The sequence below is a fragment of the Cheilinus undulatus genome, linkage group 21 (assembly GCF_018320785.1).
Source record: "Cheilinus undulatus linkage group 21, ASM1832078v1, whole genome shotgun sequence".
In the NCBI taxonomy this organism is placed as follows: Eukaryota; Metazoa; Chordata; class Actinopteri; order Labriformes; family Labridae; genus Cheilinus; species Cheilinus undulatus.
In genome coordinates, this window is record NC_054885.1 from 6,703,427 (window position 1) to 6,728,518 (window position 25,092).

The 25,092-nt window shown below is 37.7% G+C and overlaps 3 protein-coding genes across 5 annotated transcripts in view; 1 reads left to right on the top strand and 2 right to left on the bottom strand.

Annotated features, from left to right (window-relative positions):
* The first annotated feature begins 1,108 nt into the window (after positions 1–1,108).
* LOC121503705 (essential MCU regulator, mitochondrial-like) lies at positions 1,109–2,328 on the top strand. The gene is made up of 3 exons (XM_041778236.1): positions 1,109–1,282; positions 1,474–1,637; positions 2,106–2,328. The coding sequence occupies exons 1-2, from the start codon at positions 1,127–1,129 to the stop codon at positions 1,609–1,611; spliced, it is 294 nt and encodes a 97-aa protein (XP_041634170.1). The 5' UTR covers positions 1,109–1,126; the 3' UTR covers positions 1,612–1,637; positions 2,106–2,328.
* Positions 2,329–2,933: 605 nt separating this feature from the next.
* ndufa6 (NADH:ubiquinone oxidoreductase subunit A6) lies at positions 2,934–5,547 on the bottom strand. Its single transcript, XM_041778151.1, has 3 exons — positions 5,380–5,547; positions 3,341–3,456; positions 2,934–3,148 (listed from the first exon to the last, which is right to left on the bottom strand). The coding sequence occupies exons 1-3, from the start codon at positions 5,516–5,518 to the stop codon at positions 3,017–3,019; spliced, it is 387 nt and encodes a 128-aa protein (XP_041634085.1). The 5' UTR covers positions 5,519–5,547; the 3' UTR covers positions 2,934–3,016.
* A 1,647-nt stretch (positions 5,548–7,194) lies between these two features.
* triobpb (TRIO and F-actin binding protein b) overlaps positions 7,195–25,092 on the bottom strand; it is a 30,538-nt gene continuing 12,640 nt past the window's right edge. For all 3 annotated transcript variants that reach the window (XM_041817411.1, XM_041817412.1, XM_041817413.1), the window contains 11 exons: positions 23,617–23,685; positions 23,374–23,463; positions 22,985–23,094; positions 18,982–19,423; positions 17,806–18,043; positions 16,294–16,405; positions 15,137–15,296; positions 14,721–14,816; positions 12,089–12,175; positions 9,317–9,502; positions 7,195–9,205 (listed from right to left, as the gene is read on the bottom strand). In XM_041817411.1, the coding sequence (XP_041673345.1) occupies positions 9,341–9,502; positions 12,089–12,175; positions 14,721–14,816; positions 15,137–15,296; positions 16,294–16,405; positions 17,806–18,043; positions 18,982–19,423; positions 22,985–23,094; positions 23,374–23,463; positions 23,617–23,685 (1,566 nt within the window). In that variant the 3' untranslated portion in view covers positions 7,195–9,205; positions 9,317–9,340. The remainder of the gene's footprint in view (positions 9,206–9,316; positions 9,503–12,088; positions 12,176–14,720; positions 14,817–15,136; positions 15,297–16,293; positions 16,406–17,805; positions 18,044–18,981; positions 19,424–22,984; positions 23,095–23,373; positions 23,464–23,616; positions 23,686–25,092) is intronic.

The window sequence follows — 25,092 nt, forward strand, 5'->3', positions numbered from 1 at the left end:
ATGAAACAAAGGGCCAAATTATCCAATTGTAAGTCATGAAAAATCATGTCATAAAGATCAATTTAAAGTAAAAATTAAATTTATGGGTTTAAGTCATAAATTGAGTGAAAATTTCAAAGCGATAAAATTTAGAAATCTTAATCTTATACAAGTTTTATTAGAAAGTCAGTCTTGATTAAAGTGATAAAATCTGACTAAAATCACATATTTCTCTATTAATAGCACCTACTTTTCTTTATAATTCCAACAGAAAACAACAAAAAAAATCACCAACATCAAATTTCTGAATTAATTTAAGCAGAAATAAGCCTCACAGTAAAAATAAAAATTGATACAAACCTTATAAGTCTTATAAAACTGGTGTAAGGTTATACTACTGACCAAAAATCACACCCAATTCATTATTCATAACTGGAAAATTTGTATAAATTAGTGAAATTTACCACTGGACCACTCTTCGTTTTTACAAACCTGTGGCCACATCTAACTACCCTAGAGTACTGTTAACCTACATTATAATTAGTTATTTTTCAAGAAAAGTTAGAAATCCTATACAAGCCAAACCTATCATAAAATGTAGCTCTACTATTCACCTTTGTAATGTGCAAGTTTCATCATTTTATTATGGTTAGTAATGGCGTTAAAGCCATTTGTTTGGGACCAAAATAGATGTAAAACAGCATTATGTGAGTTCTGGAGGAAACAGGAAGTATGAGTGGCTCTTGCCGACAGCTGATTGGTTGGAAGGTATATATCATTTTCCTTAAGTTAAATTATTTCCTCTGATTTGCTGAGAAATATATATTCCTTGCCCCATAAATGGCTAATTTTGTTTAATTTTAATTTTAATCTGTTAAAGCAAATTAATATTATTATTATTCTTTACTTTAATCGTGTTCATTTACAACAAGACAGTAAAATAACAGTAATTCACTTAAACGTCATGGATTCATTGTGGTGTTTTGTTTTGATGGCGCCTCATTTAATCTAAAAATGTAAAGAAAATACTTTATAACATAGTATGGAAAGGAAATACTAAAAACGCATCAGAGCACCAGGGGGCGCTGTTTCGCTTCCAGAATGATCTCCTGTTTTCCGCATTGCTGCCGCAGCCAAAGCTGCCATCATGGCGTCGGCCGCTGGTCGTCTGGCCAGGCTATGGGGTCTCAGAAACGCTCGTTCCTCCCCGCTGAGCCTCTCTCAGGGGCCGGGGAGGACCGTGACGGTGAGCCGGACAGCTGTGACTACCTCCTCCGGTAGTATCCTCCCGAAACCGAGGAAGGTGAGTGTAAATTTAAGGCTCGGAGAGTTGACTGTTTATGTCAGGTCGGTTAGATAAGAACTAGGAGAGAGTGAACCTGAAGGAGGAGGGTCGGTATAACCTCACTGAGCCCCTTTTAAACTCTCTGATTGGATTAATTGTAAAAGTATAAACACGATGAACTAACTCCTCTGTGTTTCTTGGTCTATCAGACCCCATTCGGTCTATTTCGGATCGCTCTGATCGTGGTCCCCTTCCTCTACGTGGGGACTCTGATCAGCAAGAACTTCGCGGCTCTGCTGGAGGAACATGATATCTTCGTCCCTGAGGATGATGATGATGATGATTGAGGACGGGGACACTTCCTGGTTATCAGGTATCATTCACATTCTTGGGACTGTGGGGTCCATCTACTGGGACACAGAGACCCTTAGGGGCGGATTGGAGAGCCCCCCTGCAAACTTTAACTTTAGGCCAGGTGGATCTTCTGGAAATAAGAAATGTGCTCATAATTGGTGCAGTACTCTCCTTCTATGCATACCATTCTACCACACCAACGCACACAAACTAGTTGTTTCAGTGTTTCTACAGGGGTCCAATTCATTATAATTTGCTTGTTATAAGAAGACATTTTAGTGATTTTATCTATAGGGGCTTGGACTGGGCTGTTGGGGCCAAGGGCCCTTCCCAAGGACTTTTTATAATCAAACTCTACTTCTTATTTTCTTAGTAAGAGTAAATAAAATCCTGCCAAACCTCACCCATGTAACATGTGAAAATACATATCATGTGTGTCTTAAATAGACGCTGTCTAATAAATCCCACTCTCTCTGTTCTCCCTCAGGTCCTCCAGTGGTGTCGTGACCACAGAGTGGAGTTTGCTAGCACGTTATTGCCTTCCTGTCGTCCCCTCTGCTGTGTGTTCAAGCCGCCTTCTGTCCACACGTTGAAAGGGTTCAGGGTTTTCTGCTGTTATCTTTATGAGAGGGCTGCTCCAGGCGGATCATATCGTACTGTATCTGCATGCACTATTTATGTCTTAATAAAGGGAGAATATATTACTATTAGCACATGGTCTGGTGGCGTTTCTTTACTGATCTCTGACCAGAAAGAGTTGAAGATAACTGCATCAGTCACAGCACACAAACCCTTTTAAATACCCACTCACTGTGAATGAACATGAAAACCTGTGGATCAAGTTTCTTTTCGTTAACGCCCTCTTTCCTCTTTGTTCTGCGGACTCTGTGCGCTCATTAGTGTGTTTAGCCTCATCTCAGTCTTCATCAACGATCATCAGCTGTCTGGTTGGAATTTAGAAGAGATGATAATATCTAAAATTACTAGTGTTAAAAAAAACATGCTCTGTTTCTCCACAGAAAGAGAGGAACACCTCAAAATAACAGTTTCATTAGTGTGCTCATGTATTTCTAATTCAAAAACTTCACAAATTTCAACCCATAAACTTTGACAATATCTCAGCAGGATCTTGCCTTTCACGTGATAAAAAATATGTCCAATATGTGAGACTTCAGGTGCCATTTGCTAAATTGTTACAATCTTAATTTAGTTACTTGTTTTAATACGATTAATTTTGACCTGTGTTATCAAGCTCTTCCTGTAAAACAAACCCAAACTAAAATCAGAAGTGGAACAGAAGACACGACCATAAATGTGTGGTTATTAAGTGTGTATTTACAATAAATGGAAACATTTCTCACACTAGATACGAGCAAAGACGACAGACAGCGGCACAGTTCATGGGTCGTGGCCACGATAGAATTTGGACAGGAAGTCAGTGGGACGAGCTTCTTCTGTCTCGTGGAAATAACGCATGACGTGAGTCTTCTGCTTCCATACATGGATAGTTTCCTGGAGCTCCATTTTCCCCTGGAGATTAAATACACATGGAAATATTGACCACAACTGTAAGGCAATACCTTACATCTTTTTTAAATTTTTTTTGGCTTCGATGGGATTCTTGGCAGATGAACATGTGTCTTAAAAGTAGGAGCAATTGTCTGGTTTCTCCTGTAAGTAAGTAAAAATGATCATAGTTGATGTTTGAGGACCTGTTTTTACCTTAATGACCAGCATGTCGATCACACGGGGATCAGTGACGTGCTTGTTTTTGTCGAACATCTCCCTCACTTTGTCTCTTCCTTGACGCGTTGTGATGTCGAGCTGAAACATCGCCACTGTGGGAAAAACAAACACAAACACACCTTTTTAGGACATTACATGTGTTCACAACAAATCCCACATAAAGAGTAAAATCAAGCAACATAATGGTGCATTTCTCATACAGAGTGTATTTACAATAATTTATGTTCAATTGAGACTTTGGGCTGCAAAAGTCACAAGATGGGAACCATCCAAATAGACTTAACTAAACATCTAATTTCTGATAAAATAAGGCATTAATAGTTTGTTGGTATCAGAACATTTTTCCTTGGATATTCTCAAACCATAAGCAGGGTTGTTACGATACCAAAATTTTACTTTGAGATTATTTAAGTCAGGGGTGTCCACACTTTTTCCGCTGAGGGCCACATACTGAAATATATGAGAATATATGAGAATTTTCACTGTATTGAAAAAGCGACCTTAAATTTGAAAACCTTACATCTGGAGATGCACTGATTGTAGAAATAGGGGTGGATGCAGATAGTTACATATATTTTTTTCCCAAGATATATTGACCAAACTTCACATATGATACAGGCATCAAGGATTCAGGAGATTATACATAAGAAGTTTGAGGGTTCTTATTTTATGGTGATATTCATAACGCTCATACAACGCCAACTTCCTCTCTCATGTTTAAACACCACATCTTTTGCCTAATAAAAAATCTCTTCTAAATAGGCAGTCAATTATATTGAGACAACACAACAGATTAACATCTGCTACTGACACTGATTCATGCCTACATCTTTTGTGATTGAAGATGTTTGTCAAAAAGGCCATTCCTGGCTGATACTGATTTTCTACCCATGCATCTGTGAATCCCTGCTTGAATCCCTGAATATAGCAAATAGAATCCTAGCCTTAAAAAAGACGTGTGTGAACAACATAGATAGGTTAAAACTTTTTAAACTCTAGCATAGATAGTGGAACAACATCAAAATACTGTTAACTATCATTCATGTACCACTACCTAAACCAGTATGAGGTTTCAATGGAAGAGCTACCAAAAATGACACTTTTTCTTTTCATTTCCAGGTTTAACCTTATTGAATGTTGATGTGATATCTTCACACATAAGAGGCAATGCACAACCCCTTCCTACAATAAGAAATGAAAAGAAAATAATAAATAATAGAAGAGGTTTTCCTCAAATTGAAACATGTACCAATGTGGGAAGAATTTAAGCATTCTGCTTTATTTAATTTGAAAATTTAGTCTGGATGTATAACATTATCAGCATGGTAACTTAAAAATACACCAAATGGACAAAAGAAGTAGAAATTCCACTGTCAACTGTAGGTGAAATTAGAAAATGGAAGCGTTTAGGAACATCAGCAGAAGACCATGGTAATTCACAGAGCAATAGTCAGATTAAAGGACTATATAATGCTTTTTTTACAATTAAAATGACTTTTTTTTCTATTCAAGGTTGATCAAGTAGTGCTAAAAGTTGTCAAAATCGTCAATGCTTCGTAGTTTTAAATATAACGGTTAATAGCTGGCATAAACATTGGTGATGGACCATCGAAAAATGCCAGAAAAGCCTTCTGATCCTCGGTCATGTATTTCACCATGAGTTGTTTAAAACGTACCAGTAGGTTACCAGTATTTAGACATTGTATTTGCCTTCAATTTTTGATAATTAAAAATTATTCTCCCAATAATGTGCGCCCAGGACTTCTTCTTCTTGTCGCTTTAGTACCGAGACATTGATGAATTTATTTTTTTACTAACATGAAATAACCGTTTAGATCGCTGGCATTGTGAAAACCCGTCATCATGTTTAAAATAAATTCTGCTGTTTAATACATCTGTGTTGTTTGTTTGTTAGCAGCTAATGTTATCACTGTTCTGAACCTCCACACAGACACGACCTTGACGCTCGCGCTGCCTCTCATTCACCTGTTAACGGTCACAGCAGACTGACTCACCTGTGTTCGGGACCTCTCGGTACCAGGCTCGGTAAAGCTCCCGGACTCTCCGCTTAGCTTCGTCCAGGTCCCGACTTAAAATCGGTTTCACGACTCTAGCAGCCCCAGCTACGGCTCGAGAAGCCCCTGTCGTCGCCATGACTGCTGCCGTAGGACGTTTCCGGTTTTACTATGTGACCTTATATGGCTGTTATTTTGAATGCTGCCGCCTAGTGGTGTGGAGGGTTAGCGATAGGACAGTTATCTCAATCTCACAAAGCCCCGCATGCAAATGTGAGGACTATGGAAGCCTATTTGCACCAATTAAAAAAGATAAATGTGGAAGTTAGGGAATTAAGAAAAAAAAAATTCCCAAGTCATGATTATGGGATAAAAATTACGAGATAGAAGTCGAAATTATGAGATAATTAAGTCAGAATGATAATAAAAAGTCGAAATTATGAGGGGGAAAAGTCATTATTGTAGGATTAAATTCGAAATTATGAAATAAAAAAGTCATAATTATGAGATAGTAAAAATTATGAGATATTAAAGTCATAATTATGAGATAAAAGTCGAAATTATGAGATAAAAGTCGAAATTATGAGATAATAAAGTCAGAATGATGAGATAAAAAGTCAAAATGATGAGATCATGTGACCCAATGGAAAAGTTGAGCATTTCAAAATAAAAGCCTCCATGTCAAAACAAGAGCAATGTATTTTGTTTTACAGTAAGATAATAGCCCAAATTTCTCTATATACAAGTTATTCATTAATGTATGACTGTAGTGTTTGGTGGAAAGAATTATTCATTATTGTGTACAAAATACATAATCAGGTAAATAAAAAATAGATAAAAACAGAGAAAAACAAATCAACAAAAACAACAATCAGAGGTGAGCAGAGAGCAGGTCTGGCTGAAAAAGCAACCAGTAGATGGCGGTATGACATTGTTTGTTGAGCCTTCTGGCACTACACCAACATTTAACTATTAGATTTCTTTATTTCATTATTATTATGTTGTCTATGGGTTATTAGTTGTCCTCTTACTGAAAGTGTTTATGTAATTACTTTTTTTTCTCATTTCAGGTCCATACATAGCAGGCCTTTTATGGCAGAACATGCATTTGCACATTTGCTGATTGTGTCTTTTACTTTTATTGCGACACGCACACACAGGCGCACACACACATACACATACATACAGTATACATACAGTAAGGCTGCTCAATTATGGCAAAATCATTACCAGGATTATTTTGATGAGTACTGAGATCAGGATTAGGAAACAGAATTACTGGTTGATTTAACATCTGCATTTATCAGACCTTGAAAGTCTTGACACTTCAAATAACAAGTAATGGAGGGAAATAAGAGTGGAAAAATCACAAATGTATAAAAAAAATATAATGCTATATAATGACAAAGAAACAATAAAAAATAAGTCTATGGCCATTGGCCAATATACTAGAAAAAACACTGAAAAAATTACCACATGACAAAACCTACGGACAAACAAATGTAACAGCATGCAGAGGTCATCCTTTAATCTTGATTATCTTGTTTTCATAATCATCATTCATAATCATGATTGAAACTGAAACTTGATAAATCACCCAGCTCTAATCTGCAGTATCAGCATGTCAAATAGGAACAAGTGAAACCAGGCACTCCGAAAATGAAAATGTAAAAAATGAGGAAGGAAATAAATGAAAAATACTTAGAATTGCCAAATCATTTTTTAAAAAGCCAGCCAGTCATTCCCCTTGTCTCTAAACAAAAGCATGTTTATTTATAGTCTGCTGATGTAGGTGTCAAATTAATGCAACAAAAGTGTTTTTGCAGAACTTCTTTTATTGTTTGCAAAAAATGTGCATAATTTACAAAGATGATGCCAGCTCTACAGTACATTAAATATGAAAATCGTTTTAAAAAGGCAGGTAGGTAAGTTATTTTATCACAATTCATACTGTCAATAAAAAATTTGGCTCATTAATGCAACACCTGTCATGTTTTTAAGAAATGTTCAGAACGATCAGGAGGGACTGAAAACTTTGGGAGTTCTTGGTTTGATGGTTTTAGATCATCTGTGAGGAGGGACAACGTTCATTCAACAGCTTTTAACAAGCATCCTCAAAGAAAGCTGAGCCTAGTTTATATCTGTAACAGTGGTTCTCAACTGGTGGGTGGGTCACAAATGGGAAAATCTCTGATTTATGGGGCATTCATCCCAGCAAGTCAGTTTTGGTTATTTAAACAAAATCATGGCTTATTTACTTTCACCATCTTAGGACAATAAAGCTGCTTTGTTTAAATGATAATGTAGCAATTTCTCAAGATTTCTAGAAAGCAACTAAAATGTAAATATTGACTCAAGAAATAAAGTAAAGCAAAATAACTGCATGCATGTTCTCCCAGTATGAAGGTGGACTACAGCCACTCTAAAAACATAAAAACTTTAGATTTTACTACATCATAAACTTACAAGAAAAAATAATTCTTTTTAGTTCAAAAGGTATAGATCCTGACTTTATAAACTTAAAAATTTAAAGTTTATAAAGGAAGAAAAATCACAACATTGTACAGTCTAGAATTTATGAGAAATAAAACTCCAAACACTGGTTGAATCAGAAGTCTGTCCTGGATGCTGTCAGGTGGTTGTTTTCTTCTTAACTGCCCCAGTTTACAACAATGTCTCTGGATGCTTATGATAATTTGATGATTCTGGACTAAAACTCAAGTATTTCTTTGTTGTTTAGTCCCTGGAAAAAGTATAATTCAATTGGGCGCTCTGCTGTGGTACTTGTGTAAGTAAAACAGCCTTATCAAGTAAAAAAAAAAAAAATAAATAATTGCCTAAAAATTTGTAGATGTTTGTTCTTATACATTTCTGCCACATAAAACTCAAAGATTTCTTTTTTTCTTGTACATTTATGATGCTTTAAAATAAAAAAAAAAAGATTTTCTTATGAATTTACAACTTGAGAAACCCAGAACTTTGAATCTGGTTGCTTGCAAATTTCTGACATTTTAATATTAAAAGATGTCAACATCCTTCTTTAGAATTAACGTATATCTTAACCTCATAACGATTCTAGGACGGCCCTATTTTTGTCCCTTTGTTCAATATGTTTCGTCCCATTTAAGGTCTATACTGCAACATCTTTTATTAAAAACGTGTGTGCTGGAAATTTTTGGGGATATGGATACAATTTCTAATTTAAAAGTTGACAACCAGCTGAGAACCGCTGCTGTATAAAGTCAAAGATCAACTTTAATTCAGCCTGCCCAATGAGACACTTCCGCTGTCTTTTCCTGTTAAAATCCCAACTTTTGTTTTTTTAATAACACATAGCTATGTTAGCACGCTTTACTGGTTTAAAAATAATAATTACAGCAAATGATAACTCACATTTCTACAGAAACGTGTACCCTTATCAGAGTAAACAAAAACTGTACAGGATAAAAAATGAGATGACAGTAGCTCAGCTGTAACCATGGACCTCTGATGTCTCAGGCACAAACACAGAAACAATTATCCAACAACAAAAGATAATGCAGGAACTCTTTATATACAATACCTGATTAAAAAAGAAATGTCACTCTACAAATATTCCAGTTTTCAGACCAAATGCACACTCATACTGAGCTGTAATAAAAGTGCAGTTTTATATAACGTGTGGCCCACTTTGTTGAAACCAGCTGATCAGCTACTCTACGCTGCTCGTTGGCAGAATGATTGAAAACTAAAGGCACTATTTATGGTCTCAACAGACACTAAACGGAACCATCATCTCTGATTTTCTGTGGACCTCTTTGAATCAGTCACCACGCTGCAAACACACCTGCAGAAAAAAACAAGGATATTTGAAAAAATACAGAAAATATAAACAAGAAAGTTGCTTCCTATTTTAATTTTACATGTAAGATCACGCCCATTCATCCCCTGTCTTTACCTGTTTGTTACCAGCAGCAGCTTTTCAGTGGTCCAGGCTGTTCCCCAGTTTCTGACCTTCTTGCAGAGCGGCCATGGCGAGCCTCAGGTGCTCCTTCAGACTCTGGATCTCTCTCTCACTTCGGCCTTTGATCCCGCTAAGCTCGTCCTGCATCTCTGAGTAACGTTCACTGGCCACCCTCTTCTCCTGCAGGGCAAAAAACACATCAGCTTTGGCGATCAGATTCATCTTTTTATGCATTAACAACTTAAATCCTTTTCACACATGCAGCATTTCAGGGTAAGATGCCCAGAAAATTTCATGCAACATGCTTTCTCATGCTTGTCCCTTGCAGCAGGAAGAATTCTGCTGTTTTCGTTCACACATGAAGCTCATCCAGTAAAATTTAGGAAACTTTCAGGAGATTTGTGCAAATATAAACAGGGCTCAAGAAAAATCTGTAAAAATTCAGTTTTTGAAACATTAACATTCTTGGAGATTCTTACGTGTTTCTGATTGATTTAACCTTTAACATGCCACAGGGTGTATTCTTTTCTAACTGTTAAAAAGCTTTATTATACCTTCACTCTGGCAAAAGCTGAGGCTAGAGGTATTTTGGGTTATCCATTTGTCCAAACTTTTGCCTTTCTAGGCCACTCTTTCTATCACCATATCTCAAAAATGCTTTTAGTGATTTTCTTTAAACTTTGCACCAATGTTCACTCTGAATCAAGGATGGGCGCTTCTGTTCTGGAGGTCAAAGGTTAAAGTCATGTCTATCTCTTGCATATAAGACTTATTGACCAGACAGACTGTTTTATCCATGGCATGGGATGTATTTCACATCCGTCTGGGAAACAGCCCCTAGACCAGTGGTACTCAACATGTGGCTCTTGAGCTCTTTTGTGATGATTTGTGGCTCTTTCATGTCTTAATTTTAAATATTTTTCCCCCATGAAATCTTGAAAAAGGTTAACTTTAACCTCAGGAGTCACCCATGGCAAGTTACATTAATCAGTTTGTTTCTCACTCTTTTAGTTAGCTTTAATTGTCAACCTTTATTTTTTTGTCTGTATATTTCCATTGCCCTTGCAGTTTCCCCCCTTTTTTTCTTTTTTTGCCACTTTTAATCCATCTTTACTGCTTTTCAAGCCAAAGTTTTCCACTTCTTCTTGCCCTTTTCCCCAGTTTTTGTCTCTTTTATTCTGCTTTTTGCATTTTCCCCCTTTTTTCCCCGTCTCACCCATTTCAGCTATTTCCAGTGAATGCCGTTATTCCCCATTTTTGCCCATTTTAATCTCTTTTCACCCATTTTTTGCCAAGTTTTGACTGTTTTTTGACCATTTTTTCCACCTGTAACTAATTTTTTTTTTATCCATTTTTACCACTTTTCAACCGCTTTTCATCATTTTATGTCAACTTTTTGTCAAACTTCTAATTATTGCCACTTGAACCCATTTTTACCACTTTTCACCTCTTAGACTGTGGCTCTTAAAAAGATATTCTTCAACAATTTGGCTCTTTGGTTGAGCAGTGTTGAGTAACACTGCCCTAGACAGAGTTTGGAAGGGATTAAGCTTTCAGAAGAATCTCAGGGGGTGAACAGATGAACATTGTGTCTACCACATTCATTACTGGCCAATCAGAGCAACTAAAAATATCGCCAGTGCCACAGTGGGGATTAAACAATATAATGCAAGCTTACACGCCGTTATCGTTGCTCAGTATTAGTGGATCCCAGTTGTAAACATCGTCTCTCCACCAACAAAAGCTCTAATGCGGTTCTTTGCTCTTCTTTTAATAAAGAAATGTTGTTGAGTTATGATCAAACTGCAGGCTAATCTCTTCACCAGTTTCCAGCCTGCAACTAAACCACACCCAAAGCTACTGCATCTTTCTTCAAATGAAGCCGATTGATTCGGTCATTCTCTGACCAGGAAAAGTGTTAAAGCTTGCAGCTTTGCAAGATGGATCTGCCCGGTGACAGAGGAAAGAAACTGGCCAATCCACCAGCTTTGCTGGGTTCAAAGTTTCTATGGATCCCCATTAAACCTTGTAAACCTTGCAGTGGCACATAACCAACAGGCAGCAGTGCTGGTTTTTTGTCTTAAATATGCACCATTACCATAATGATTTAGTTTTTAACTGTGGTGAAAGACATGCTTAATAAAGATTATAGTAACATTATTTTGTAGTTTAACATTTGGACAAACCAACTTGGATAATTCTGTTTATTTTATTGCTGTTTCCATTGGATTATCTTTTCACAATAAGACACAATATCAAATCTAGTGCAAACCTGCTTTGATGATAACACACCAACCAAACAAAAATCAAAGCTCAGAACTAGCCCTGAGGATAAACACACCTACATTTGAACACTCACATCTCTACAGAGAGATAAAGAGAAACTAACAAAATAAATGAAAGAAAACATGATAAAGCAATCAATATAGAAATAAAAATTATGTAAAGATGAGGGAAATGTTGCTAAAAGGAGGCCCAACATTCTTCCCATACATGCTTTAACTTTTACATTTTTAATTTCTCTGTGAGTAGACGAAGCAAAATGCAAACAGTTGCTGGAGCATGGATTCAGTACCCTGCAGTTTTTGAGAATCAGTTTTTGTTGTTGAAAAGCTAATTATGAAAGCTTGTAAGCTCTGAAACACTTAGCACAGACTTCACTTGATGTGAGGATTATCCTTTGTATTTTAATCAGCTGTTAGTGTAGCACTTACAGAGAATATTACAACTCGTACAAGCAGATTAACACAGAGAAACACACCGTACCGTGTTAAGAAACTGCAGCTCATTCCTCAGACAGCTGATCTCTTTGTGTAAGTACTCGATCTCGTTCTCTTTCACCCTGAGAAGGACCTGCAAGAAAAAAGAAACAACAGAACATACAGCGGTTTGTCTCTAGCTGCCAGAAAAATAAGTAACAAAAGAATGGAAACCAAGCAAAGCTCTAAATCATTATAATTATCACCTGAGTCATGCAGAAATGCACAGTGATTGTGTTTAAGCTGATTTATGACAAGCAGTCTGTAATTAACAGAGCATGATTTAGGCTTTTGGCTATTTACTGTTTATCATGGTGTTTTCTTTGCTTTCTGACTTAAACACCAGTTTGGTTACCAGATAGACTGTCACATGAGTAGGGGTTCCATCCACCAATTTTGAAGAACATTTTCAATTTGTGCACAAAAAAACCTGGAAACTGGAAACACTGCAAATTCAAACAAAATTTAAAACATTGCAAAAACATTTTTTAAGCTTGGAAGAGGTAGACAAGATGGCATATCAGTAGGAGAAAATGTGTGGGGTTTTTTTGTTTGTTTTTTTTTGCAGTGGAAATGCATTCAGCAAATAAATGATGCTTCTGGATTAACAGGCTAAAGTAAGGTTCAGAAAAAGTTAAAATAAACTCTTCAGTCCTGCAACTAAAATCCTCTTCCAAGTATAAATCTCTTCACTACTTTCCAAGCTACACTGATGTTGTGTTAGCCTTTAACTGGGCTATTATTTATCTCCTTTTTCTAAGACCTGACACCAGCAAAGACAGGCCAAAGATACTGCAAAATGATCAAAGTTGGCCAGTCTTACTACATTCCCTAGTAGTGACAAATAGGCTGTTTAAAATATTCACTAACTTTCCAAGATCTAGGCCATAGACTATGATAACATCAGAAAATGAGCGGTCTTCTTTTGCGTTTCTTTTGAGTTTCACGTAAACGATTCAGTCGCACAGTATGAGATGATATTCTGCCATGGCTGTCGTATGGCTTGAAATCACACAGTGTACACCCGGCTTTACAGAGGCGTAGAAACATGAGGCGGTAGCTCTATTTTGTCATTGTATGGGTTCTACGCTTTGTTCTTATGAACACTTCTATTGGTTCTATGCAGATGATGTCACACAGCAGTAGATAACACTCCTTGGGGGGCAAGAGGTGATTTCTACATCTTTATAAAAAGCTACGTTTTGAGCTGTTTACCACTATGCAAACCATTCTAAGTGCAAAAATATAAAAGTTCTTAAATTTTAAGCTACTTTTGTAATCTGAAAGTTGTGATATGTTCAAGCAAAAAAATGAAAAATGTAAGAAATTTGAGGCTATGGTAGGACCTGATGCTAGACCAGTTGAGAACCACTGCTCTAGAGTGACATATATTGTTATAGAAGGCGATACAAGTCAAATCCACTTAATGGTATCTGAAAATATCACATGTGCAGTTTCTTCATCCATGTTTCTCTTAGTGGCTGAATGAGTGCAAAACATCCCCCATACTCTGCCTCAGCAGCCATACTTTTCATCTCCTCATGTATCTCCCCTCCTTTTTTTTTTTTGGAACAACTGCACTTCTCTAACCTGACATGCCAGACAGATTTGTTTCAGACATCCATCAGGTAAACTTCTCATACACAATGTTTGGGAAAGGGCAGAGCCTTAAAAAAAAAAACTCGGAGGGTGATTGGACGAACGTTCTGTCTGTCATATCTTTATGGGCCAATCAGAGCAACAAAACACACCATAACGGCACCGGCCTCTTGTGTCTGCTTGCTTACATCGTGACTCCGCTGCGCCTGAAAGTACCGCCCCTGGTCGCTGATTAGTCCTGTCACTTTCTAACCGGGCCCAAACTGTTGAGACAGGAGCTTTGCAAGATGGATTCACCAGTGAGAAACAAGGAAACGGGCGTCTTCATCTGCTTTGACATTGACATTGTAGGGGTAGAGCTGGACTCTCTGACGGTGGTGACAGAGAGGCGGATGTTGTCAAAACTACACACAATCTTGGACAGCATCCACCACCCACTCCATAACGTGCTGGTGAAACACAGGAGCATATTCAGTGCTAGGCTCATTCCCCCTAAATGCACCACAGAGCGCCACAGGAAGTCATTCTTGCCTGTGGCCATCAAACTTTTTAACTCCTCCCTCTGAGTGTCACACACTCACACAACTTCTTCAGTGTATACAACTACATTCAACTGTGCAATCTGTTTGTAAACTGGTCAAACTCAAATAAATTAAGTATTCTGATTCTGATTTGCAATGTTAGCACTTCTCTCGACTGCTGCCCAATATATCTCAGCTCCACCTCCAACATAACACGCTTGCTTTCAGTTGCCATGGTTTCCTGTACCCAAATAAGCAGGAAATGTGGCAGGAACTGGCATAAAGGTGCAGCTAGCATTTAAGGGGGGGGGAGTACTGTAGATTGGCAGAAGTATGTAGAGTTTCACAACAGGGTAGCTCACAATGTCACATAGATCTGACACAGAAGTAGAAACCAGGTTTAAGACTAGGGTTCACTCTGTGTGTCACAGCTGTCACCTCTCACAGTTTGGTAACCATAACCCACTTTCAGTTTCATGCACACAGAAACTCAAAGTGTTTGTTTATAAGAGCTTTTACCTCAAGTTCACAGGGTGCTCTGTCTTTGTTGTCCTCTGAGTTCTGATCTGTAGAACGCATTCGGCTGATTTCCTCAGTCAGTCTAGTCTTCAAGTCCTGCAGAAGAAAACACAGAGTGGTTATGATATGAAGAAACCAATCAGTTGGTATTTAGTACATCTGCAGACAGACAAAAGACCACACATGGTCACTGCTCCTGCATGTTAGCATCATTTTAGGCTCTGACAGTGCAGAGTAAAATATATGAATACTTAGATTTTTTACGAGGCTTAGTTAGGGTTGTATCTCAAAATCCCTTAAAAGAAAACGTCTATTAACTGTCCACTTTATTTCAGATGTAAAGCTGCCAGTGTAGGAGTAAATACAAATTTTGAGAAATGAGTGAGTTTAGACTCCATCAGCTAAAGGTAGCTCACCTGGTTCTCTTTCCTCAGCTGCTCCATGTCTCTCTCCTTGCGGCTGATCTCCCTCTCTCTCTCTGCATTGTTCTGCTCCGCTCGATTTAAGTCCAAACACTTTTGAGAGTATCGCTCTGAAAGACTGGCCAGCTCTCTCTGCAATGCCTGAGACTCTGCCCTGAAAGGAATGAATTAATAACAAGTAAAACATTGTGTTAATCTCTTAATGACATAAAAACACTGCCATGATATCAGAATTTTAAACCTAGACATATTTCAAATAAAAATCAGACAGTACCTATTTGATATCAAGGTAAAAATAAAAACTTTGGGACATTGCCAGGTTTTTCTTACAGTATCTGTACTTTTTGATGATGATTTTTGATTACTTTGATCATTGAAATCAGAGAGAACTTCAGACTTCTCAGGCTACTTTTTCTTGCTGATTGTGCACAGACAACCCAAGCTTGAGGGGTAAAACACCAACTATGTGCCTTTAAAATAAGAAACAGAGTTCTAAAGTATTAGCTACAAACTGTCAAAAGTATGAGTTAAGTTTTCTTCTACCATTTTCATGAGGCAAGTATTTCCTCCTGTGGTTTCTAACAGCTCTTCTGCTGCAGACCAATAACCACAGAAATAAGGAAGGGCATTCAGAGAGCACAGAAACACAGACCCAGCAGCAGAGATAAGCCGTAAAATGCAGGTTTCTGTTGCAGAAACTCAAACAGAGTTACGTCACATGCACTTTTGAAGTTTACAAAGGAAAACTAATCCATGACCAAATTCTTCTACATTCCTGGGGTGCCTAACAGGATCCTGTGGCTGCTGTGGAGACTGAAATTCAACCTTTGATTTCACCAAAACCTTTGTAGCTCCTATTTAAAAGCAAAGGGAGCTTTTCACATAAATTAACAATGCTTGTTTTCACTAACTTGGGCTGAAGGCAACGCTACAATCAAGGGAATACCAGCTACACAAGGCAAGGTGTTTTATAATGTGATAAGAGTCAAAGGAGCTTAGAAAGTCCTTTTTTCAGCATGCATCCATGAGTATTTGACAACTTTAGTGCATGTTAAGGACAAGAAGAAAACTGTCTCTTTCTATTCCTTGCAAATCTGTGTAGGACGCGTGGGTGTCTATGACACTGGCACAAACTGATTGAAGTTACTCACTTTTGTTGGACTCTCAAACTCTGTGAATCTAGTGTCCCACTGTTTAGCCTCTTGGCCTTCTCCACCTCTCTCTCCAGTTCCTCTTTGTGTTTCTTCTTCAAAGCCTCCATCACTGAAATCCAAACACACATGATTTTATGGTAGATGAGAGCAGAACATAAGGGAAGCTTCTGATTGGACACTGGGACACTCAAGAATAAAAAACTAACTTAAGCTTTTTTCACACATAGACTCCTGAAAATTCCAAGAAAGTTTAAGGATAGTCCCTGCCCCTAAAACCTTCCAGAGTTGCTAGAGAGTTGAAGTTAAAAGTCTGATGCTATAAATATTTATTTGTCTTTGTATCAATGCTATGTGCTATTGGAAGTTCACAGTAGGAACAGATGTGTGGGAACAGACACACTGGTGATATGAAAGGACTTTAATTCAGGTTTATTACTTGCACAAAGGTTGCATCAGTCTCACCATGTCTCTCATCAAACCTCACCTACTCCCCTGCTGTGAAATTTCCCTAATATTTCCTTCTACATCCAAACATCAGCTCAAGCAATTGTACCTAAGGACTGTCTGGAAACAGTCCAGGTAAATCAGGGTGAAAAATGTGTCTATATGCATTTAGCATGTAATGCCAGTGAGAAACAGCAACGACTTTGGCTTGGTTCTGTTTCCTTTTACAGAGTTCCGATAGTCCACAAGCAGACCACCTGTTTTTACCCTGATGACTCGTTTCTATTTTCCTTTAGTTCGCTTGTATAGATATGGACGAGGATAGAGGAAAGATGGAGATCAAGACAGTGCCAAGAGAGTTTTTGCATTTTTCTCCCTCAACAGACCTTTTTGGTTTGTTTTATAAAGTGGAGAAAAGGGTGGATTACTAATATCTCTATCTGCGATTGAAATGTTTGGGACTGACTTGTGTTAACACAAAAGTAAAACTATCCGGCTCACCGCCATTGAAAGCACATCAATACAAATCACCAAACTTCCATTTTTCAACATTTAAGACAAAAGCGACAGATTTCAAACAGTTTACAGAGCAGAAAATTACTATTCAACTGATGCAGCGTGGGCAGCAAGCTTCTGATGCAAGATAGCATCTGACACTCGCATGTTATTTTCAAGAGTTTTGTACATTTATGAAAACAGCTAGGAAAAATAACTAACAGTATTTCAAATATTTCCATTTTTTTATTAAATGAACTATAAAATTTGAGTTAAAACCATGAAATTAATTTTTTTATCACCCTAGAAATCATCCATCTCTTGCAGCATAATACATCAATTCTGCTGGCTTATCACCAACAATATATGTCCTATCCAACAAGGCAGGACGGCATGCAAAAGCAGAAAGGGAAGCATTTCCAACTCTGATGCACCATGAATGGAGAGATATTTTCTTTTTTTCAGCTCATTATTATGGTTTGGCAAAAAAAAAAAACAAGGAAAAGATGTCAACTTGTTCCTCTTTTAAAGTCATAAGGCTAGCTGTGTTTAATTTGAATCCCTGCTGACCTCGTGCGATGTCTTGCGTCTCCTCCAGCAGCAGCCTCTCCTTCTCTGTCTCCATCTCCCTGATCTGACGTTCATGCTGCCTCTGCAGCTCCTCCAAAGCCTGTCGATGAGCACGCTCCATCGCTGCCAGGCTGCGACCGCAGGGAGCCTCAGGGCCGCAACCACCCCTCACACCCCCTCCCCCTCCCCCTACCCCACCTCCCTTTAGTTGCTCCAGCTGCTGCCTTAGTGACGCCACCTGAAAACAGAGAGAGACAGAGGTAAAGCCCACTGAGACAGAATGGGACAGACGCCTAACAGCTGACATGTAAACAGAATAATCCAAATCCTAAAAATCAGTTTATCTAATTAATCAACTCCAGGACGCAAGGCACTGATAATCACTAGAAGAGCCAGTGTGTGTGCAAGATTTTCCTCTTATGACTAATGATGCTGACAATGGCTACACTGCTCTCTAAAGATAGCTAATTGGTTTATTATATTCAAAACTACGGTCTTGTAAGAAAAATCTACAGTCTTCTCTCTAGTCTGCCTTTAGCAGCTCTGAATAAGAAAATAAAGTTTGTATGATGACAGAGAATGTAAAAAGATTCAAACCAAAGATGCACTTCACAACAAACTCAAAGCAAGCAGAAGTTGAGCAGCAATTCTCATATTAAACTCTGCAATTTTCTCAACTAAAGCAATCTAATTCTGATGCGTTTGATACTTTTCAACACTACATGGTTTAAAAAAATGCAATGGCTGTTATTTAATGATCAAAAATTATCAAAACTTAAAAAAAATCCCATCTATTTCATAAGACAGGGGCACAAAATAGAAATAAGTTGATTAAAAAAGGCAATATAACTCATCCACACTGTCTAAATTGCACAAAAACATTGGCAAAGTTTTTGTATGGAAAGACTGACAATCAGTCTGCAGGAGTTTGCCAGCAATTGTTGGTGATTAAAACAAAAAAAACTAATACTGGGAGGCTAGGACTTTTTTTTCTTGTTAGAATTTCTTTTGCAGAATTTAAACGGGAAACACTGCTCAAAAGATGAGGTAAGAAAGAAAAATGTGAGTCAATGTTAACAGGCTGAATGAAGGAAATGTTTACTCCATCCTGACAGATGAGGAGTTAATTTGCATTTTGTTTAAGTTGCAAATTAGAAAAATTTCTCCACGCACTACCTCCCTCTGCAGCGCCTCATTGGCTGACTGGCTCAAAGACCGTGATCCCATTGGTGGTAAAGAGCTCATCTCCTTTAACGGCATACGTTCAAACTCTGCCCATTTTTTCTCTATTTCGTCCTCTGTGCGTAGCCTTTGGTTCGATCCCCCGCTTGTCCCTTTTCTGGAAAGCACAGCCTCCCACTGGCTGCTGGTGTTCCTCTCCTCCTGCCACTGGCTGTGCTCCCTCCCCTGCCCCTCTCCTGCTTCTCTCTGATTGGTCGGGAGGGAGCCAGAAGACACAGGGACAGGAGACAGCTCGACGTATTCAAATCTACGCTGTGTGGGAGGAGCGGAGGCTGGAGGTTCTGGCAGAATGTCTGCATGACGCGACGGGAAGCGACGAGATGACGGGAGGAAGCGAGAGTGGGAGTTTTCTTTGTCACTGCTGCTGTCAGGTAATCTGGAGAGGATTACAGACAAATAAATATCATTCAACAGGGCTATTTTACAAGAAATACTGGGCAAACATAAATCAGTCAAGGTATGATTTCTTCTTCAACTCATATCTTAGCTTTTTAAATTTTACTGCAGGGATGTGATTGGCACAGGATGAAAAGCCAGTGCAAAATTTGCCCTTCAATAAAACACTCTTACTACAACATTAAAGAGAAATAGGAAAACTCATAATACTATACAATACAGTACGTCAATATAAGTTTTTTTAATATATATATATATTTCTTTGCTTTATTCAAAAGCCTCTTGGTAATGGTTAAAGACCTCCAGTCCCCCTCCTCCCTGCTTTCTTATCAATTTCTATGCATCACTTTCTGCACCTGTTGACTCATTTCGACCAGCTGTAACATTCATGTGCTTTTACCTTTAAGAACTGATGCAATGTCAGTGCTTTTTGGATGCTCTTTTTTAAGACATGTGACTGACAAACTGTAACAATTCATTAAAATACATGCTGGAATGCAGATGGGATCACACATTTTTGGTTTTGGCTTCTTAAGCCTCCATGCAGAAAAGCTGATGGATAAAGTCTTTAAAGTTGAGTAAGGATAGAGATTTTCATTTGATTGATTGATTATTTTAAAAATGTCAACAAACTTTAGGGCAAAGGCAAATATCAGCAGTTAAAACTGAGAGCCTTAGCTTTGAGGTGTTTCCATTTCACGTCTCTATCTGCAACAAAGGCTAAGAAATAAAGAGTTTAGTTATCACTGCAGCTCCATTCAGTGTGTCAGAAAATCCACAGGCTTTTAGAGGTTGCTTTACTTTTTTAAAAATCTGGCATATAGTGTTAGTTTAGGAAGGCCATGGAGTCAAGTGCTGCCATTAACTTGAGAGCAGCTGATCTCATGCAAGCCCTCAGCTGATGGCCAGCTGATTTGTGTCCAAGTACGCTATTGGCTTAACACACTCATGCTGCCATATTTAAACTGCTCTAGCCTAGCTATGTTTTGCTGCTCCCTCTGCAACCCACTTTTTTTAAGACCCTCCTCCACGCCAGCTCCTCCTTTATTCTGCTTCTGACTTAATCAATGTCATTCTGCTCTCATTGTTGACTGCTCTGCTCTGTGTTTTTTGCTGCTTTTTTCCCTGCCTCAGACTTTCTTTATTGGCATAGGAAAGGCAGGAATGTGTGCTGTTCCTGCTTGATGCTTCCCCTGAACGTTTGTGGAAGGGCAGGGGGATCCCAGAACAGCCACACTGCCAAATATGGATAACAGCAATAAGTACTAATTAATAACATCTAATTAAAGAAAAATATTCATAACAGCAAGTCATGGGTGTTTTTTGGCAAAGTGGTCCTTATGGAACTTAGGTTAAAGAGGGGCTTTTAATGTGGCTTTAGATCTAAATAGGTTAAAATTGTGATCAAGTATAGTGTGCTCTTTTGACTTGTCTAATATCTTGGATTTAAAAAAAAAAAACAATCAGGAAATATACCTAAGACAGTTCTAAATTTGACAACTTCAGTGACATACATTTTACTCTGTCTATACTGTCAGATAATGCAAGTCTTGCAGGTTAACATTTCACACTGAGAAATTAAATTAACCCTGAAAACTCACATCTCTACTTTTTGAATCAAGCATTAAGGATTCAGTGATGCAAGAATAAATAAATAAACAACATTCAAACAATTTTGATGCCTGTTTACTACCCTTGCACCAAAAATAGGAAGTCCTTCACAACCATTACTGTGTAATGTCTTATCTTTAATTTCCAAAAAAGAAGAAACTAGAAAAGCACCCGGAGAGCACAGAGCTCCACCATTAGCCCTATCTTCCAATAGTAAAGAATCCTTTAAAAAAAATGTATGGATTCAGATGGTGATCTGGATTACTCTCAAAATCTAATCAGTTCTTCCTTATGCCATTTCTGACATTTCCTGAAAATTTCATCAAAATCCATCCATAACTTTTTGAATTATGTTGCTAACAACAACCTAACTAACAAACTAACTTACTTAAGATCTGCTCCCACTGTTTGCTGCTCATTCACCCCCCTCCCTCTCTCTCTCTCTCTCGTACCAAATCCTCACTTTAAACACCATGATTTGCTCGTGTATCATGGACATCAACCATGGAAATATAGTAGATAAAGGGATACGTTCATTCACTCAGTCACCTAACAGACACTAGATTAAGGCACGGTGTGGACTGCCTACTGTGACTGTGTCCTAAAAGTTGCTCTCCATCTCTTCAACTTGGTACAGCTGGTGTCGTACGAAGCGCTCTGTCAGGATGGATGGATTCAGAGTGATTTTGAAGGAGTGACAGAGCCACAGGCTCGTCCTCGCTGCTTATTTCATCGCAGAATGAATCAATTTGCCACTTTCTGTTAACTTTTTGCAGTAAATACAAATATAACATAACGGACCCTGTGTGGCTTGCAGGGACGGGCACATGATTGATTGATGAGTGAGGAGCAAACTCTGCTCTTACCAGGGAAAGATGACATTTTAGTTTTGTTAGAAGAAAAACTGCATGAGGAAAGAAGATGTGCAGTACACGTAGTTCATGGTAGAGGAAGTAGTTTGTTTACTTTCATTTGTCAAACATTAACTGGTAACATTTAATACCTTTATTTATCTATTTAGTTATTTTGACTCATTACTCTATTGTTCATTTGTTTGAAACTTATTCTCCCTCCATGGACCACAAGGCACATTTTTCCAAGAGGGGAAATTGGAGGAGGTAGTGGGCTGGGTTTTAATTTGTGCAATATAAAGAAAAGCCACTGGGTAGTTACAGCAGTTTAGGTTTTCCATATTGGAGTCATTTTTTTAAAACACATGATGTTACATTATAAATGGTGTGCAATGTTGTTTTTATATATTTGATATTTGATATTGAACATCCAGAAGTTTGAAGTTATATAACATTTATTACTGCATATTATTCACACTCAAAAGTACCCAAAATGGGTACCGCTGTGTACAGATACAGGTTCACAGGTACCGGGAATCGGTACCGTACCGGTTCAAATGTGAAAGGTACCCATCCCTATCCAACATATCTGTACAATTCAGACTAGGCTCTCTGTCTTCATGTTTCGGTAGAATTTTGTCTAAAATAAGACTGCAGTTTTCTCAAAGCATCTGTACTTTTTAATACTACTGAGCATGAAAATAATAAAAACTGTATTCTTTTAAAACTGATTGAACATTTTGGCAAGCTTAGTGTCTTGACTGAAATCATGCAAGGGCTAAGTTGCTAATGCATGCATGTAAGAGAGCCAGTTATGTTAAAGAAGTTGCCTTAAGAGTGACACTGCAGGATTTTTGGACAGGGCGGCCTTAGATATAGAAAGTTAAAGTGCAACTAAACTGTACTTCAGAAGTGTCTGAGCACATTATGATGCTGCTTTGAGACACTGAAACACTGACAAAACCCCATCACCAGCTACCAAGAATAAATGTCAACAAAGACTTTCTGCAGGATAAAGGTTGGTTTATATCCCCAAAGATGCGTATAATTGCATTACAAGCTTTTACAAAGTTACTTACTGTGTGAGGTCTGGAGAGCTGCTGGGGCGGACGCATTTCTTTAAAACCTCTATCCAATTCCTCCTGATCCCTGCCGTCATGGCCGACAATGTGAATGCAGCTTCTCGTGTCTGTAAAGAATAAAAGAGAGCGAAAAAAATGCACGTTAAGAAAAGACACAGATGTGACAGAACTGGGGTGAAATGCAAACAATAAAAGAAAAAACTGACTGAGAGAAAAGAAGATACAGAGATGTGAGTCATGATAACAGAAACACAAGAACATGCAGCAGAAATTGAGAGCGGGTGTGGTTGACACTGAAAAGGATGACGAGAAGGGATGACTATAAAGAAGGAAACGCTCGCATACACAGACAATGAGAGAAAATGAGCCGTCATAGATATCCTCACCTGGATCTGAAAGCCATAGTTCTTCTCCACATCAAACTCAGATACCTTCACACAAGATTTAAGATCAATCTCCCCATCCAGGTCGTCTTTCTGCACAGAAAACATAACAAAACTTACAAAAACTACATCACAGCAAAGTGCATTTCTCTTATACTTTGCAGATATCTTAATAAATTTGATCTTTTATTCTTAATTAATAAAACTATCAGGATGAATGTATGCTTTTAAAAAAGGAAAATGTACCTCCTCTGCACTGGAGTCTCTGTAGTACTTGAGTCCTGCATCTGTCAAAACAAACCAGTGCTTCTTCCACTAAAAAACACAGCAGGTTTCAATTAATCTCAGACTGGAATGATATAATTAACTCTTAGAATCAAGTATTACAAATATTTTAACAATCAAATGACAACATCTGACATGGCTACACCAAATCAGGCAAATGCTAAAAAAAAACATTGAAACAAAACATTACAAGTTCGGTTAGAGGAACAGTATGTGGTTTAAGGCTGTCAAAATTTCTACTATTTTTACAATTTTAGATAACATAGAGTTAGTTTATCATTGTCTCCATCAATAAGAAAAAATAGCTTAAAATCCTACAGATCTTCTGTAATATTTTTATATATTTTTTGTTATACTACCAAGCCTTTTTGCTGAAACAGTTAAATTTAGACAGTATGCAGGAGTTCACCTGCAATTATTACCATTCAAAACCAACAAATTACCCAGTCTTTAAAGTGTAAGAATCTTAGTTGTTCCCTCCAGGCTCCAATGTCGTTACATTTTTTTCAAAAATTATACCTAAGTTGAAAAATCTGGTATCATGAAAAAACACACTATTTTCTATAGAACAAAACTCTTAGGTTGCATGATGAAAAAATGGGAGTTACTTTGAGCTGCAGGATTATTAGTTATAGTTGTTTCAGTAGGTGCATTGGCAATAAACATAAGGGGTGGGAGAAAAAATCTATTCTTAGATGCTTCGTGATGTGGAGGTGGAAGATTCTGAATTGATTTATAAATGTCCAATAATCTATAACAATTTCAATATTCAATACTGTAGAATAGTAGAAACAAAAAGGTGGAACTCTGACAAGATGTGATAACCAGTTGTTCATCTGTGAAAAAAATACATTTTTATTCCTGTAATTTCAGATATATCACAAGGAAAGGGTTCTGATACCACTGGTTCAGCACAAATGTAAATTTCCAGTTTGCACACATTTCCCATTAGAGGATAGTGGAAATTTAATTTCTCTTTTTTCTAAACACAAATTTAATGTTTTTATTATGTTTTACAGTGAGAACAGAAATGTTGAAAAAAAAAACAAAAAAAAAAAAACAAAGCGCATCAAAATGAATCAATAATCGATTAAGAATCGAATCGTAGCCCTGTGAATCGTAATCGAAACGAATCGTGTGGTGTCTAAAGATTCCCACCTCTAATAAACATAACACAAAAACTAATTAAACTGCAGTAAATGAGGAGTTTAATTATTTTAAAAAATGCAAATCTTGGAGATCACATACAAGACAAACCCAAAATGGGGCCATGGCATTCATTTGAGTTATCATGGAATAAAAATGGGTTTCAGCATTACTTGATTTTTACCAGGGTCTTCTCTACATTAAAAATTCTGCTATTTCTTACAAATATACCCCCACCACTAATGTTTACGATAAGAATTTAGCAAATTGCTGGTGCAGGTACCAATGTTT

Excerpts from the sequence above, each read along its gene's own strand:
- LOC121503705 (XM_041778236.1), top strand. The coding sequence starts at position 1,127 with ATGGCGTCGGCCGCTGGTCGTCTGGCCAGGCTATGGGGTCTCAGAAAC. Across the intron at positions 1,283-1,473 it reads TCCTCCCGAAACCGAGGAAG|ACCCCATTCGGTCTATTTCG; the intron begins GTGAGTGTAAAT and ends TTGGTCTATCAG.
- ndufa6 (XM_041778151.1), bottom strand. The coding sequence starts at position 5,518 with ATGGCGACGACAGGGGCTTCTCGAGCCGTAGCTGGGGCTGCTAGAGTC. Across the intron at positions 3,457-5,379 it reads CCGAGAGGTCCCGAACACAG|TGGCGATGTTTCAGCTCGAC; the intron begins GTGAGTCAGTCT and ends TTTTTCCCACAG. Across the intron at positions 3,149-3,340 it reads TCGACATGCTGGTCATTAAG|GGGAAAATGGAGCTCCAGGA; the intron begins GTAAAAACAGGT and ends TTTAATCTCCAG.